This window comes from Marmota flaviventris, chromosome 18 (genome assembly GCF_047511675.1).
Source record: "Marmota flaviventris isolate mMarFla1 chromosome 18, mMarFla1.hap1, whole genome shotgun sequence".
In the NCBI taxonomy this organism is placed as follows: domain Eukaryota; kingdom Metazoa; phylum Chordata; class Mammalia; order Rodentia; family Sciuridae; genus Marmota; species Marmota flaviventris.
The window spans coordinates 5,297,836-5,312,129 of NC_092515.1; the positions used below are offsets into that span (position 1 = coordinate 5,297,836).

The 14,294-nt window shown below is 57.1% G+C and overlaps 1 protein-coding gene across 8 annotated transcripts; it reads right to left on the bottom strand.

Annotated features, from left to right (window-relative positions):
• Nucleotides 1-1,908: 1,908 nt before the first annotated feature.
• LOC139702747 (sialic acid-binding Ig-like lectin 8) lies at nucleotides 1,909-11,700 on the bottom strand. 8 transcript variants are annotated; one of them, XM_071604811.1, is made up of 7 exons: nucleotides 11,067-11,695; nucleotides 10,609-10,881; nucleotides 10,341-10,388; nucleotides 9,196-9,453; nucleotides 8,499-8,598; nucleotides 8,054-8,135; nucleotides 1,909-2,708 (listed from the first exon to the last, which is right to left on the bottom strand). In XM_071604811.1, the coding sequence occupies exons 1-7, from the start codon at nucleotides 11,485-11,487 to the stop codon at nucleotides 2,520-2,522; spliced, it is 1,371 nt and encodes a 456-aa protein (XP_071460912.1). In that variant the 5' UTR covers nucleotides 11,488-11,695; the 3' UTR covers nucleotides 1,909-2,519. The 8 variants fall into 8 exon arrangements, with proteins under 8 accessions (XP_071460912.1, XP_071460915.1, XP_071460919.1 ...); XM_071604815.1 differs by lacking the exon at nucleotides 8,499-8,598 and adding an exon at nucleotides 7,549-7,698 and having other exon boundaries at nucleotides 2,619-2,708; nucleotides 11,067-11,700; XM_071604813.1 differs by lacking the exon at nucleotides 1,909-2,708 and adding an exon at nucleotides 7,582-7,698 and having other exon boundaries at nucleotides 11,067-11,697.
• Between the last annotated feature and the right edge of the window lie 2,594 nt (nucleotides 11,701-14,294).

Genomic DNA, 14,294 nt, shown 5'->3' on the forward strand with positions numbered 1-14,294 from the left:
TCTAGGGTCACTGGAATCCAGCATGACCTCATATTAACCTGATGACAGGGCGGGGACCCTCCTTCCCAAGTCACGTTCACAGCCTGGCTCAGGACTTGAACTCACATCTCTGGGGGCGGCTGCAACCCACAGCTCTGGGTGTCAGTGAGCAGGATGACAAGACACCCTGATGCTCCCCAAGGCCCTCCACTCCCTCCCTCCCTCCTGGTGGTCCCCATGGACTTGGGAGGAGGCCTGGAGCCCTGGACTCTGCTGTCATTGCCTCCGTGGTGGCCCTGACCCCCACAGCACTGGACACAGGGTCACAGCCGCTGTCTCCATACACCCCTGACTGAAGCCACCCACACGCCCCAGGAAGAGCACGGGAGTGAGTGAGCCGGGATGGACTCGTCCAGGGGACCCTCTGGCCACACAAAGGGACAGACATGCTGCTCACGGTGGCATGAGTCTCAGAACACAGCGCAAACTGCTCCCTGCGCTGCCCGTGGGCACAGCCCGGGAGGTGGGGCAGGAAAGACGTGCAGGGAGCAGAGGGTCCCAAAGGGCAGGAGTGAGGTCCTGACCCCCAGGCTCCACCCACTGTCCCAGGAGGTCACTCCCAGGCCACTGTCCCTCCTGGGCCAGCTACCCCCAGATCTACAGCTCCACCTTGTGCCCTGTTAATTAACAGATCAGGCCAGGAGATGCCGATTCTGAGGGACCTATGATTTAGGGGACTTCCCAGCATTATCTATGGATCAGGTAATGGACCACGTCAGCCTGAGGACCCTGAGGTTGACCAGGCCACCCCCAAGCGTCCTGTAATCACCAGGCTGACTCAATCAAAGGTGGACATTTCAGGGGAAAGGACAACCTGTGATTTAATAAACAAACAAACAAACAATGGCGGGGAGGACTAAGAGCAGCTCAGAGGGTGGGTAGGAGTCTCCAGGTTCACCTCGGCAGCTGCCCCTCTCCCTGAGAAGCACCAAGGAATGTTGTCTCCTGCACATGTGTCCCCTCTGCCTCCTTCCATGTCAGACGGGAAGAGACCTCAGAATCAGGCTGGAGTTCCAACTCCAGCCCTGCCCCAAGCAGCACAGGAACCCTGAGACAGCAGCATAGCCTCTCTGAACCTCAGTCTCTTCATCTGCACTGTGGGGTGGTCATCATACATTGTCCCTTGATATTTGTGACACTGCTGTGAATGGGCTAGGACCCAGATTTAGGGCTTTGAGTGCTCCCTCCAGTCCTTGGGTCCTTGCCTTCCCACCTACTTGTGAAGTGACTGCCATGATCCATTCCTTCCCTTTTTCCGGTGACGTGTGTCAGTAAGACTTTAGGTCATTGGTTCATTCTGGGGATAACCCTCAAACTGTGGGACACTTTTCTCACTCCCTGGTTTGGCCCTGGAGGGGGGAGACCATGGCTGCTTCCTCCCCTCTCAGCTCCACCCTGGAGCTCCACGCTCACAGGAATAGGAGACCAGGAGGACAGCCTTCGAGGGGGGACCAGTGTCCAAGGACCAAAGGATGCGTCATGGGGCCAAAGGAAAATGGCTGAGAAAGGCCAGGGGAGGCGTGGGCAGCAGTGAGGACCCAGAGGGCGTGGAGGGAGGCCGCAGGAGGCTGGGATGGGCCTCTCGGGACCAGGGAGCCACGGTGAGCTGCGAGCAGAGCAGTGAGAGCTCCCTGTGTCAATGGCCCCCTGACTGCATGCAGGTGACAGGCTAAGGAGAGCCAGGAGGCCAAGGCCAGAAGGAGGGAAGGAGGCCGGGCCAGAGCTGCGCAGGCCTGACCCTAAGGCACGGTCACTTCCTGGAAAGCTGTGGAATGGCCACGTGTGGGCCAAGGGCACAGGCAGGTGCACGCTGCTGCCTCCAGAGGAGGAGCCCACAGAGAGACTTTCTGTCCCTCAATTCCTCACCTGTAGGGCTTTTTAAAGTTTTATTTTGTTTTAATGTACAAATAGTAACTGTGTGCATTTATTGGGGACAATGTGATGTCTCAATAGCTTCATACCCTGAGGACTGACACACTGGGCCAATTAGCCATCCATGACCTGTGACACCCTTCATTCCCTTGTGGTGAGGACATTGAAAATCCTCCCTTGAGGCCCGGGGACATGGCCCAGGTGGTAGAGTGCTTGCCTCACGGGCACAGGGCCCTGGGGTCCATCCCCAGCACCACCAACAACACTCCTCTCTTGCAATATACAGTGTGATGTTCTGTCTTTGGGGACACCTGGGTGACCTGCAGGACAGTGTGGTGGATGACACAGGCCCAGAGAGAAGCACAGCAGATCTCACTGCAGTGGAGTCAGAAAGAGTTGAGCTCAGGAGCAGAGAGGAGAGCGGAGGCCCTGGGTGGGCAGGTGGCGGGGAGAGAGGAGGTGGCCACAGCACGGAGCACAGCTGGGAATAGGTCTGGGTTCCAGTTCTGCGTGGCGCCAGGACCTAGAGGCGTCCCTCTGCAGGGACCTGACTTTTCCTTGGCCTGGAAGAGGCTGCGCCTCCTTGAGCCGGGGCCGGTCTCAGTCTCTCATGGCTGGATGTGGATCTCCGCGTACTCACTGTCGGGGGCCTGCTCTCCCTGCGGGTCGCTGGCCTTCACCTCATGAAACCTGAGGGCTGCATAATGGATCTCCTCATCCTCTGAGGGGTGGGTGGCCACCGCCAGGGGAGCTGGCTCTGGGGAGCGTTCCTCTGCCTGGGACTCGACCAGACGGCTCTGAGTGGAGAGAGAGGAGAGAGTCAGGGTGGACAGTGGGGAGGAGGCCAGGGCTGCGGGGGTGCCCATGTGTCCTTCATCCACACAGCCTTGTGCACCAGTGTTGAACTGTCCCTCATGGACACTTCCTCAAGCACCGAATGCTCCACGCGCACCAAGCCTCGTGAACTTCCCCCAACAGCTCCATGGGGGAGGTATTATTTCGTCTCCATTTCATAGAAGTGAAACCCGAGGTTGAAGTAGGGACGCAGCACACCCAAACTCCCAGGTAAAATCAGGGTCTCATCTGTTTCTTCCTGACCCAAAGCCCAGTGTCCTCCTGAGGGCCCCGGTGCCAGATCCTAAGCTGGGTGCTCGGTGCACCCTGGTGGACACAACAGACCTAGGCCTGGCCTCTTGCAGCTCATTCCTTAATGGACGGTGGTCACAATAAGGACTAATCAAAAACCAAAAATCCAATCGTGCATTATGACAAGATGGGCAGGAACAGGGCACCTGGGAGAGGCCGTGCCTGGACCAGACATGGCGCCCGCCCCGAGATGCTTACAGCCTGATGGGGCTGGGGCAGGAGCCAGCCAAAGAAATGGTATCCCTCCAACAGGAAGAAAAAGGACCCCCAAATGTCCTCATGTGAGTTCCTGGAACCTGCAAATACATTTCCTTGTGAGAGAGACTTGGCAGGTGGAATTAAGTCCAGGATGTGGAGGTTCGGAGGGATCCTAGGTTTGTGGGCGAGCCCAGGGTAGTCATGAGGGACTCTTCAGTGAGGGTGGGGGGACGTGAGGGACTGGACGATGCTGCTGGCTCTGCAGATGGAGAGAGGCCCCGCCCCCGCCCAGGTCCCCAGGCCCCCAAGACACAAAAGCAAGAAAATGTCATCTTCCGGAGCCCCCAGGGAACCAGCGCCCGCTCCCTGACTTTATTCCCGGGAAACCCATTTTGGACATGTGACCTCCCGAATGGTAAGGTGACACGTATTTTTGTTTGAAGTCACTAAATCTGTGGCAAGTCTTACAGCAGCAGCGGGAAGCTAATAGAGCAGGTCAGGCAGCAGAGAGCCACGGGGGGCTCCCCCAGGGGTCCCCTTCATCTTAGGTCTTTCTCTGCCCACCCTGGACAGCAGATGGCACCACAGAGCTGACCGTGACTTGGCTCCTCCCCCTGCCTCCTGATTCTCTGAGGATTCACACTCAAGCTGCTTCTCCACCCTGAGGCCCCGGAGCCCTGCTCCTCCTGGACTCTGCAGAAGCCGAGGACGCAGCCGCACACCTTCCCCACGCAGAGGCCCTCTGCACTGAGCTACGGGACACCTCCAGGCCCATCCACCGCCCTGGCAGCCCTCTGTCCTGTCCACACCTCCTGATCCCTGAACCTCAGAGTCAAGGATTCTTCTCTGCAAGGTCCCTTGGTGGTCACATTCAGTCCCCACGGCCCCTCGCCATCAACAGCTGTGACATGCAAGCCCTCCTACCCGCTCCCCCTCCTGACCACAGACTCGGGCCAACAGTGTGCAGACGCTCCTCAAGTTACAGCCAATAAACCTACCATAACTAAAAAGGTCAGGGTCAAAAGTGGGCTTAGTGCACTGGACGGCCCAGGAGCACCAGTTTACCTCCCCGACCTTTAAGCACGCTCACCACACTCACGTGAGCCTGGCACTGGGAGAGCTCTCACGCAAAGCCTGTTTTGAAACGAGTTTGAACAGCCGCGGAGCCACTCAACACCGCATCCACAACAGGGCAGCGCAGTCCTCCACAGAGCGCTGGTCTACCTCGGGTGTGGCTTGTGGGGGATGCTGCCCCTGCCCAGGGCCACAGAATGTCATGTACCACCCATCCCTGGTCCCGGAGAAGGTCAACATGCTAAATCTGAAATGTGGCTTCTCTGAGTGGGTGCTGCTTTGCATGTTCGTAAAGTTGAGAAGTCGTCCATGGAAACACTGTGAGTAGGGGCTGTCAGTACTCGGAACCCCTCCCTTGTCCAGAAGCTAAAACCTATTTCAACAGAACTCCTCCTGCCCTCCCCAAGTCCCCTCCTCCTACCTCATCTGGACCTCAGTGGTTGGCGCCTCCATTCTGACTGCTCAGGGCAAAGATCCCGGAGTCACGCATCCTGGATCCTGTCACTCAGTCCCCGCTCCCTGTCCACAGTGGTCCCACTCAGCTGACCTCAGGATCCAGCCAGAGGCCAGTCAAGGATCCAGCCAGCATCACCTCCTGCCTGGCAATGCCTCCCAGCCTCCTTTATAACCTCCCGCCTCTGCCCCACACACACACACCTGCCCCCCACCACACACACACACACAGCCACACAAACACCTGCCTCCCACCACACACACACACACATACACACACACACACACTCACGGTCTCTCCTTCACACACACACACACACTCACGGTCTCTCCTTCACACACACACGTGCACACACACACACCACACACACACACAGGGTCTTCTTGCACACAGCAGCCAGAGGACACCCTCCTGCTGCTCAGACCTGCAGACCCTGCACAGCCCCACAGCAGAGGGGTTTTGCATAAGCTCAGCCTCTCCCAGCTGACCTCCTGGGGTCACCTGCCTCCCTCTGTAGAGCCCAGGCTCTGCCCTCACCCCTGGGCAGCCTCCTGTTGGAGTAACTGCACCCACTGCTCCCTCTGCCTGGAACCCTCACACCACAGACTCCAGAGCCCCCTCGTCACTACCCTCGCCACAATGGGAAGCAACTTGGGAGAACCTTCCATCTGATAAGGGCCCAAGAGCCAGGCTGCAGAAGGAACCCTGCAGCACGTCAGCACAAAACACAGCCCAAGTAGACAGTGGGCAAAGAACGTGACCAGACATTTCTCCAAAAAGACACAGAAATGACCAATAAGCACACACACAAAAATCTTCAGTGTCACTAGTGATCAGAGAAATGCAAATCAGAGCCACAGAGAACTATCACCTCACATGCATTAGAAGGACAGTTTTAGGAAAATAATAGGAAATTACACAACCACACACACACAAAAAAAAACAGTGTGGCCAAGGATGTTGAGAAATGGGAACCTCGTACGCTTCTGGTGCATGTAAGATGGTGTAGCTTCTGAGAAACAGGAAGTTCCTCAAAAATTAAAAATAGAACACTATACAATCCAGAAATCCTAGTTATGGGCACATATCCAGAAGACTAGAAAACAGAATCTTGAAAGGATGCTCACACAGCTGTGCATTATTCACAGTAGCCGACAAATAGAAGCAACCAGAATGCCCATCAACAGATAAATGGGCAAAGAAAATGTGGTGGATATTATTCACCCTTAAAGAGAAAGACCTTCTGTCACATGCTACACCACAGACAAACCTTGAGGACGTGTGCATGACATAAGCCAGTCACAAAAGGGCAAATCCTGTCCACGTCCACCTCAGTGAGGCCCCAGAGGAGGCAAAGGCTTAGAGACAGAGAGTAGGAGGGAGGCTGGCGGGGTGGGGGGGGCCAGGAGGGCAGCGGGTTGTGCTCATGGATGGAGACGAAGTGCTCCGGGGATCTGCTGCCCAGCTCTAACTTCAACACGGCTAAGATGGTGAAACTCACGCTGCATGGTTTTCCACCCTCGAGGACAGATCTAAAAAACAGAAGCTCTCAGCCCCTCCCAGTCCTGCACCCTTCCTCCCCAGAGTAAGTCTCTCTCCTTGTGCCCATGCACCCACCATCTGTTTGCTTGGTGGCTTGCTGCATCCCTCTGTCTAGAAGAGAAGCTCCGAGCCTCAGGTTTGCTGCTGTGTCTCATAGATGGGTCCCTGGCCCCTACACAGCTGGTCCCTGGTAGGTCTCGGGGACATCCCCTGAGGGGTTAAGGAATTCCAGAGCAGGCTACTTTGCTGCCCAAACTCTCCAAAGCAGGCTCTAGATACAAAACACAAAGGAGGAGGGTGACAGGGCCCTAGAGCACGGAGGGTGACAGGAATGAACAGTGGGACTGCAAAGAGCCTCTGAGAGGGAGGAACAGGCAGGCCCAGGCCCAGAGGCACCAATGACCTTGTTCTGTTCTGGGGGACCACAGTGAAAGCCCTCTGCAGAGGAGCCCAGTGTGGGGGGCGGGAGCAGGCTGTGGGGAGGACGGGGCCAGGAGAGCGAGCTGGGGACTCACCAGGAGAGAAAGATTAAAAAGGGGGAAAAATGTCAGAAATTGAGATAAATATTTTAATGCAGAGATACTAAAAATAGAAATTAATGCCAAAATTCATGGAAAACAAAATAAACCCAGCATTAGTGAAAGTGTCAGCTGAGCCAACTGGAGGAACACTCTGTTTGCATGTTTTAGTGACATTTTTAATGGTCAGCTTTTTTAGAGAACTTTAAAATAACTGAAATGGTCACGTTTCATTAATATGTAGCACAGCCTTTTCCTAAGTTGAGGATCTGATGTCCCCACCAGCCCTGAGGTCATGGTGCCTCCTGGCTCTGCTGGAGATGAACACGGGGACGGTATTTACAACCTACTCTTTGCTTCCCTTCTGTTCAGGGGAATGCGGCCACGCTGCACAATGTCTCTGGACTGAATGACAACCTTAAGTCACCTTAACTAACTTTAGCTTACCTAATTCTGTCACTATTTACATTTTTGATATCTTGCTCATTATGGATCTTTCATTAATTTTGAGCTTAAAAAAGACAGCTCATTAGAACACTATTTGTCTCCATTCCTGAGATTTTCTTGGCACCCCTTAAATTTTCACTGAAGACAAGGGGCTCCTTGGCTCCCCCAGGCTCCTGACCTGATGGGAGGTGGGGGGCCACCAGGGGCTGAGGAGCTCACTTTCCCTGTGGGTCAGCCTTGCCACAGGGCCATGCTCACCATTTGCACAGACCCCGTGACACAGCAGATCCTCATGCCACAGTAGCAGAGCTGAGCAGCCACAACAGGGACAGGGGGTCAGCAGCCAAGGGGTCTACCGTCTGCCCCTGCAGACGATGTTCAAGTGCAGAGGAAGTGGACACTGGGCACCTGGAAGATGGCACCAGGTGGAAGGGGAGACACAGGCGGGAGGTGAACAGGTCCAAGGAAGAGATCCCAGCCCCTAACCATGAAGGGGTCAGGGAGTGCAGGGGCTGGTGCTCGCTGCTCTGAGGAGACATGATGTGACACAATGGCTTAACAGGAGACAGCAGAACAGAGGGGGGATCCCTCCGGCCTGGCCAGGGAGAAAGCAGGGAGGAGGGTGCTGTCAGCAGCCCACGGTGTGGGCATCCAGGTGGACAGCCGGCTGTCCCGGGGAAGAGGGGAGAGCAGCTGCACCACCCTCAGCAGAGCAGTCCTGGGGACATCTCCAGGAGGTGTGGGGATGTCCCATGTCACTCACCTGAGAGGCTGGGCCCTGGACAGCGTTGGTATCCCCTGAGCCTGCCGCTGGCCTGGCGGACCTCTTCCTGTAGGAGCGCGCTCTGAATGGGGACACCAAGGAGCCCTCAGTGGGGCCAGGGCGGCACAGAAGGCAGAAGGCCGCCCCACCCCTGCTTCTTGCTGAGCCCAGGAGGGCGGCCAAGTGGGAGAGGACAGTCCTGTCCTGGAGGCTCCTACTGGGAAGGCAGCTCCGGGCTCCGGCCTCCGAGAGTGAGGACAGCCCAGGAGCCCCTTGCTCAGACTCGGGTCTTGCGTGGCTGGCTCCCCCAGAGCCCACCCGGACCTCAGGTGCCCTGGCTTCACGCCCTCGGCCATCCAGGTCCCTCCAGCTCAGGGCTGGGCCCAGCTCGCCCTCCTCCTCTCCAGGGTGCTGCCCGGCCTCCCCGACGCCCGGCAATGCTCACCCGAGGAGGAGGAGGAGGGTGCAGGACAGGAAGAGCAGGGAGGTAGCTCCAGTGCCCCAGAGGGCCCCCCGCGTCACTCCGGATAGAGGCCCCGCTTTGCCTGTGGACGCACCAGAGGGAATCCCTTTGCCGACTCAGCTCCCAGGATCCCTCCTCCTTCCCTGCTGCTCCCTGCAGGACCCTGGACTGAGCCTTCCTGGTCCCTCTCCCAGACCAGGAGAACTAGGATGGCGGGGGGGACACCGTGTGGTTATTAAAATTTGGTATTTTGTTCATCATAGAATTTGTTTGCATCCATTTTTACTTTTTTAATTATTGCATCGTGATACTATTTTCGCTCAGTGTCTGGGCTGGTTCTGTTCTCACGGGGGTTTTGTTTGCTTTTATTCTTGGCTTCTGGCTTCTGGCTTCATCCTAAATGTTGTGCCCAAGGCAAATGCCTCAGGAGTCCTGGCCCACAAAGCAAGGGCCCTGCTGCCCAGACACACCTGTCTAAGGCCCACCTGGCCTCCAAGATCCACCCACCACCCCTTGGCCCAGCAGGGAGAGGACAGCGAGGCTCTGGGTCCCAGGCCCCCAGCTGAGGGCAGGACAGAGATGAGCTTCCCTCTCAAGCCAAGGAGGTGGCTGCAGGGACTGGTGTGGGGCAGGTGCTGTCCCCTCCTCCTGCCCCTCTGCAGCCCACTAAGACACTCACTCTGTGGTGACAGGCTCAGGGAGATGTGCTGGGAGCCCAGTGGGTTCTGGGCACGGCAGGTGAATTCCCCTCCACCCCTGAGGTGCTCTGCAGACAGCTCCAGCACCCCAGGGTCCATGGTCTGCGAGGGACACAGGGTCAGGTTCCCCCAGGACCAGCTCAGCCTGGCAGGGGGACGGCTGTCCACGACACAGAGCAGACGCAGAGATTGACCCTCAAGGATGGAAAGAGATGAGCCATTCCCCAGGGTTGTGGATTCTGTGGAGAAAGAGACAGAGGGTCAGAGTGACAAAGAGAGCAAAGGAAAGAGAACCCTGGAGTCCAGAGAGGGGACCCACACACACTCATGGACTGAATGAAGCACAGGAAAACACACCCTTGACCTGGGCCCAGGAATATGGCCAAGTTGATGTTCCTGTGACGGATGTGTTTTCCTGTACCTCCTTCAGCTATATTGACTCAAGCTCTTAGACCAGAACATGTGGCTCAGCTGTGTTTTGTGCTCAGGAGCTGAGCTCACTGACGTGCACACCCAGCTGTGGACAGAGGCTCAGGACCGTCCACTGCACACTCCTGTGGGCTGAATGGACTCAGTGCTGGTTGGCAGAGGACGCCCACAGAACGGGGCCCATCTGGGCAGTGCGACACCCTCACCACCAAGAACGAGGACCCTGAGTGCTACTGACATGCAGTGACCTCTCAGGCCTCAGGTGCACAATCCAAGACTCAGCGCAGCCTGAATGGACACTGGCCCCATCTGGGAGGGACCTAGGCTCTGGGGACAGACTGCTGTGTGTTCTGCGTGTGCCCTGGACTGTGCCTCCTCCCACAAGCACTTAGAGCAAAGCTGTTGGGGAATAAGAAGAGGAGGCTGGAGGCGGGTCCAGGAGGAGGCTGGGAGGGGGCCTGGGAGGCACAGTTCTGCTGTGAGAGTGTCATCCTGTCCCTGTGGGGGTGAGGGACAGGCACTGGAACCCCAGGGAGCCTGGCATTGTGGGGACAGGAGCTCAAGGCACATGTGGGGCTTAGGTGGGGAGGGGTCAATGGGTTCCCCAATAAGGGGCTCTGTCACCAGGGTGAGGGGACCAGCCCTGCCCTGAGCTGAAGAGGCCCTGCCCCCCAGCCCCAGCGAGGCCCCTCCCTACCTGGGCCAGCTCCTGGGGACACAGTTACAGTCAGGTTCTGTGGAGAGTCTGGGGCAGGGAGACACGCAGACCTGTCAGTGGGAGGCTGGGGACGTCATCCCTCTGTCCCAGGAGCCTCATGGTGGGGAGGGGTGGAGGCTGCATCCTCCTGGCCCAGCCCCCACATGATTTCAGGACCCAGCACCCAGTGTCCAGGGTCTGTCCCCTCTCCCTGCTCCACCGGGGACCAGCCCCATCAGAGACCCAGGTGTCCCAGCCCAGCTCTTACATGAGATGTTCAGGTGGACGGTCTTTGTCCTGGTCACATTGACTCCAGGCAGGGTCACCTGGCAGGTGAGGTTGGTGCCATGGTCCTGGGGCCACAGGGTGAGGGTGAGCACCGAGGAGTGGATGATGTTGGGGCCCAGGGAGGACACAGAGGGCCCTTCCCAGGAGAAGGTGGGGGGCGTCCCCTGCTCACAGGCCCAGGGCACAGAGCAGGTCAGGTTGCTGGGACGGCCAGACTCCAGGGTCCCAGGGACGAGGATGTCAGGGGTCAGGGCTGGTGAGCAGAGGGGGACAGGCAGGGTCAGGAGGGAGGGTGGGAGGGGGGCCCTGAGAGAAGCTCAGGCTCTGACCCAGCTGCTCCCTGAGCCCCCAATGCTTGACCCCCAACTCCCCCAGGGCAGGGTCCCACCCAGCCCTGTCCTGTGACCTCCCTGAGGCTGCCTTGACCTGGTGCCTTACCTGTCACAATCAGTGAGATCCAGTATTTTGTGTAACTGTACATCAAGTGTCCTCTCTCCACCCGAAAGTAGTAGGACCCCGCGTCCGTCTTCCTGGCGTCTCTGATGCTCAGGGAGCAGTTGTCGGTTCTTGGGTCCCCAAGGAGGTGGAAACGGCCCTGGGTCTCCTCCCGCACCTTCCTGTCAGGGTCGTTGGTGGCCACTGGAGCATCCGTCATTCTGTCCCGTCGCCGGAACCAGTAGCCATGAGCTGGGTCCCCGTTAGTCCAGCTGCTCCACGGGTAGGAGGATTGGCAGGGCACATGGACACACAGGCCCTCCTGCACTGTCACCCTCCTCTGCACCCTCAGGGTGTAACCCCCCTGGCCCTCCACCCGCCCACAGCCCCGCAGCAGGGGCAGCAGCAGCAGCAGCAGCAGCATGTCGCCCGGGGCTCAGGGCCGCAGGGGAAGTCTGCCCCCAGAGCTCCTCTCTGAGGAACTAAGAGCCCACAGGAGGAGGCCCACGGGAAGGGGACAGGAAGGGACGGTGGCCTCCTAGAGGAGGAGCTTCAGCCAGCCTCTGCCAGGGCGGCCTCTGCCCTTGGAGACCAGCCCCCACCACCACATCCAGCCTGCAGCCCTGAGGACAGAGGGGACAGGGACCCTTCCCGTGTCACCCTGTCTCCTCCCTCCCTGTTGACGTCTTTCTTCTTGGGAGACTTTTTTCTGCAATGTCACTCATGGGCTTCCTCTAACCAGAGCCCTGAGTGACCCCAGGGTAAAGGAGACAAGGGAGGCCACTGGGGTGAGCAGGCTACCCCTCCTCCCTCCCTCGGCAGCCACACAGTGTGACACCCTCTCTGCACAGCAGACCTGGACACTGTCCCCAAGGAGTCACCGCTTAGGCTACAGACACTAAGAATTCAGGCACCTGGGCAATAGTGGGATCCACTGGGCAGTGTGAAGGGCTGCTCCTGCCCTGGCTGGACTTTGGTCTCAGGGGACTGTGCAGAGGTGGCACTGGGCTGAGTTCTCTATGGTAAAACATCAAGGACACAGAGGGACCCGGCTGGCAGGTGGCCTGAGGGACAGAGACCCAGGCTGAGGCCTCATGAGGAGGGACTGGCCAGGAAGACAGTGGGAAGGGAAGAGGCAGATTTTAAAAGGTGCAAAACGTCTCCTCAATCACCAGCCACCAGGACGGACCCCTTCACCGCCATGCTCTCTGCTGCCCGGTTACTCCAGAGCATCATAGATCTGGTGGACCCCAGTGATAGTTTGGCTCTGCCCCCAGGAGTCCCAGGAAACAGAAGGCAACAAGCAAGAAATGCCAGTGTGGACGGTCCACCCTGGGGGTGGCCAGGATTTCGTGTGACCAGAAGCATGTGCCTGAATATAGTTATCTGTAGCTGGGGCAAGTCATGGTGGGGGGGGGTCCTGGGAGGTGGAGCCTCCTGTGACTCATGTCAATTTTTCTTGAAACCTTTTTTGGGGAAGACAGGAAAGATGTGTCATGTGGGTAAATGTGCGCAAAAGAACAGCTCCATGTGGGGCTGGGGCTGTAGCTCAGTGAGCGCTTGCCTCGCGTGTGTGAGGCAGTGGGTGTGACCCTCAGCACTACCTAAAAATAAACAAAGATATTGTGTGTCCATCTACAGCTAAAAAAAAATTAAAAAATAAATAAAATAAACAACTCCATGTATTAGGGCCAAATGAGTGCCCTCCAGGACAGGCCACACAGCACCCCAGGGAAAACCACTTGTCCTGCTCCCTGTGGCCACCCCTGCTCCCTCTCAGGGCAGCCCCTGGCCTTCCTCTGCAGTTCTCCCATCTGAGCTCACCGCCTCGATGTCGCAAGGGGGCAAAATTGCGACATATGCAGTCAAGGGGAGAAATAAAGAATGTCCACGCACTTCTGCCGCTTTTCAATGCTTTATTCCCTCAAATCACTCAATATAGCTTCACTCTATAGGTTCTTAAACAAGAAAACGACAATCTTTAATGTCAGGCACTGCAACAGACATAGTCAATTCACAGCAAACAACTCTAGATTCATTCTAGGCACTGCAAACACACTTCATCATCAGGCTCAGGACAGACATCCCCTCTGGGTGCTAAGTTCAGAAGTCTTAAGCCACAGGCTTTCCGTCCAGCAGTTGCCCACTCACTCAGACCACGGTGACCAGGTCCGGAACCAAGGCTGGCTTTTCCTGGCGTGGAGTGGACCACAGTTGAGGAGGGGGTCATAGGGAGGAGTTGTGGCTCTCACTAAGGTAGAGTTTGAAACCGGTGAGTCACGCAGAGAATCAGGAAGGATGACAAGTGATGGGATGTCACGTCCTCGTCAGGCTCTCCAGCTCGAGTGCACCCCTGTTTCGGCTGGCTGAATCCCTGATCATTTGCTCTATTATTTATACTAAATTTGGGGGGTTTTGACCCCACTTTCGATCCTTATCAGCTACCACCAGATTTCTCAGTGACATCGTTTATCCTGGGGTCAGGTCCCTTGGTCTCCACCCTGATCTCCTCGCCTTTCCCTCTTATCAGGCCAAGGACAGCCTGCCAGGGGCTTTACTCTGTTTATCAGGGTGAGGGGAAGTGACTTGTTTGAGGCCATACTGGAGGACTCTGTGGGCATGCTGGTGAGACTGCAGGTTAAACTGGAGTTTTTAAAATGGAGTTGCTTAGGCTCAGGTCTAAGGCCACCCTAACACTTGAACACTATGGCTTCCTCCAAAGACTCTGTGCACACAGAAAGCTGGTCTGTGTTCGTCCACTCAGCCCCATAGATCTGTCCATTCCATGGTATCCCCCAGAACCAGCTCCCAAAACCTGGGGTGGAGTCGTGCCCTGTGATGGCTGGAAGGGAACAGGGTTCCACACGCAGCCCCCACCACCACCCCCTGCATTGCCAGCTGCAGTCCCACCTGCAGCCCTCCTAGGTCCCCCGTTGCCCAGAGACCCTCCCAGCAGGAGCAACTGCAGAGCCCAGTGGTCAGAAGGGCAGGTCATGACCCTTCTGTTTTACAAAGAAAAATGGAAGAACAGGAAGGAGAGACCTGGGGAAGCCATGGAGAATCTGCATGTAAGAGAGGAACTTCTGAGAGAGCTGGAGAAGCCCTCTTGTTCCACTTCCCCAGTTTCAGAAGTCACCCAGGCCAGAGTGGTGAGTGCTGTGGGCTGAATGCTGTGTCCCTCCAAAATTCACATGTTGACATCCTAACTGCTAAGGGGAGGGTCACAGGAGG

What these genes read in the sequence shown, in the direction of transcription:
- LOC139702747 (XM_071604811.1), bottom strand. Translation starts at nt 11,487, where the DNA reads ATGCTGCTGCTGCTGCTGCTGCTGCCCCTGCTGCGGGGCTGTGGGCGG. An exon ending in GTCCCCAGGAGCTGGCCCAG is followed by an intron (nt 9,454 to 10,340) that starts GTAGGGAGGGGC and finishes CTTTCTCCACAG; the next exon opens with AATCCACAACCCTGGGGAAT. An exon ending in CCTGAGCCTGTCACCACAGA is followed by an intron (nt 8,599 to 9,195) that starts GTGAGTGTCTTA and finishes GTGCGTCCACAG; the next exon opens with GCAAAGCGGGGCCTCTATCC.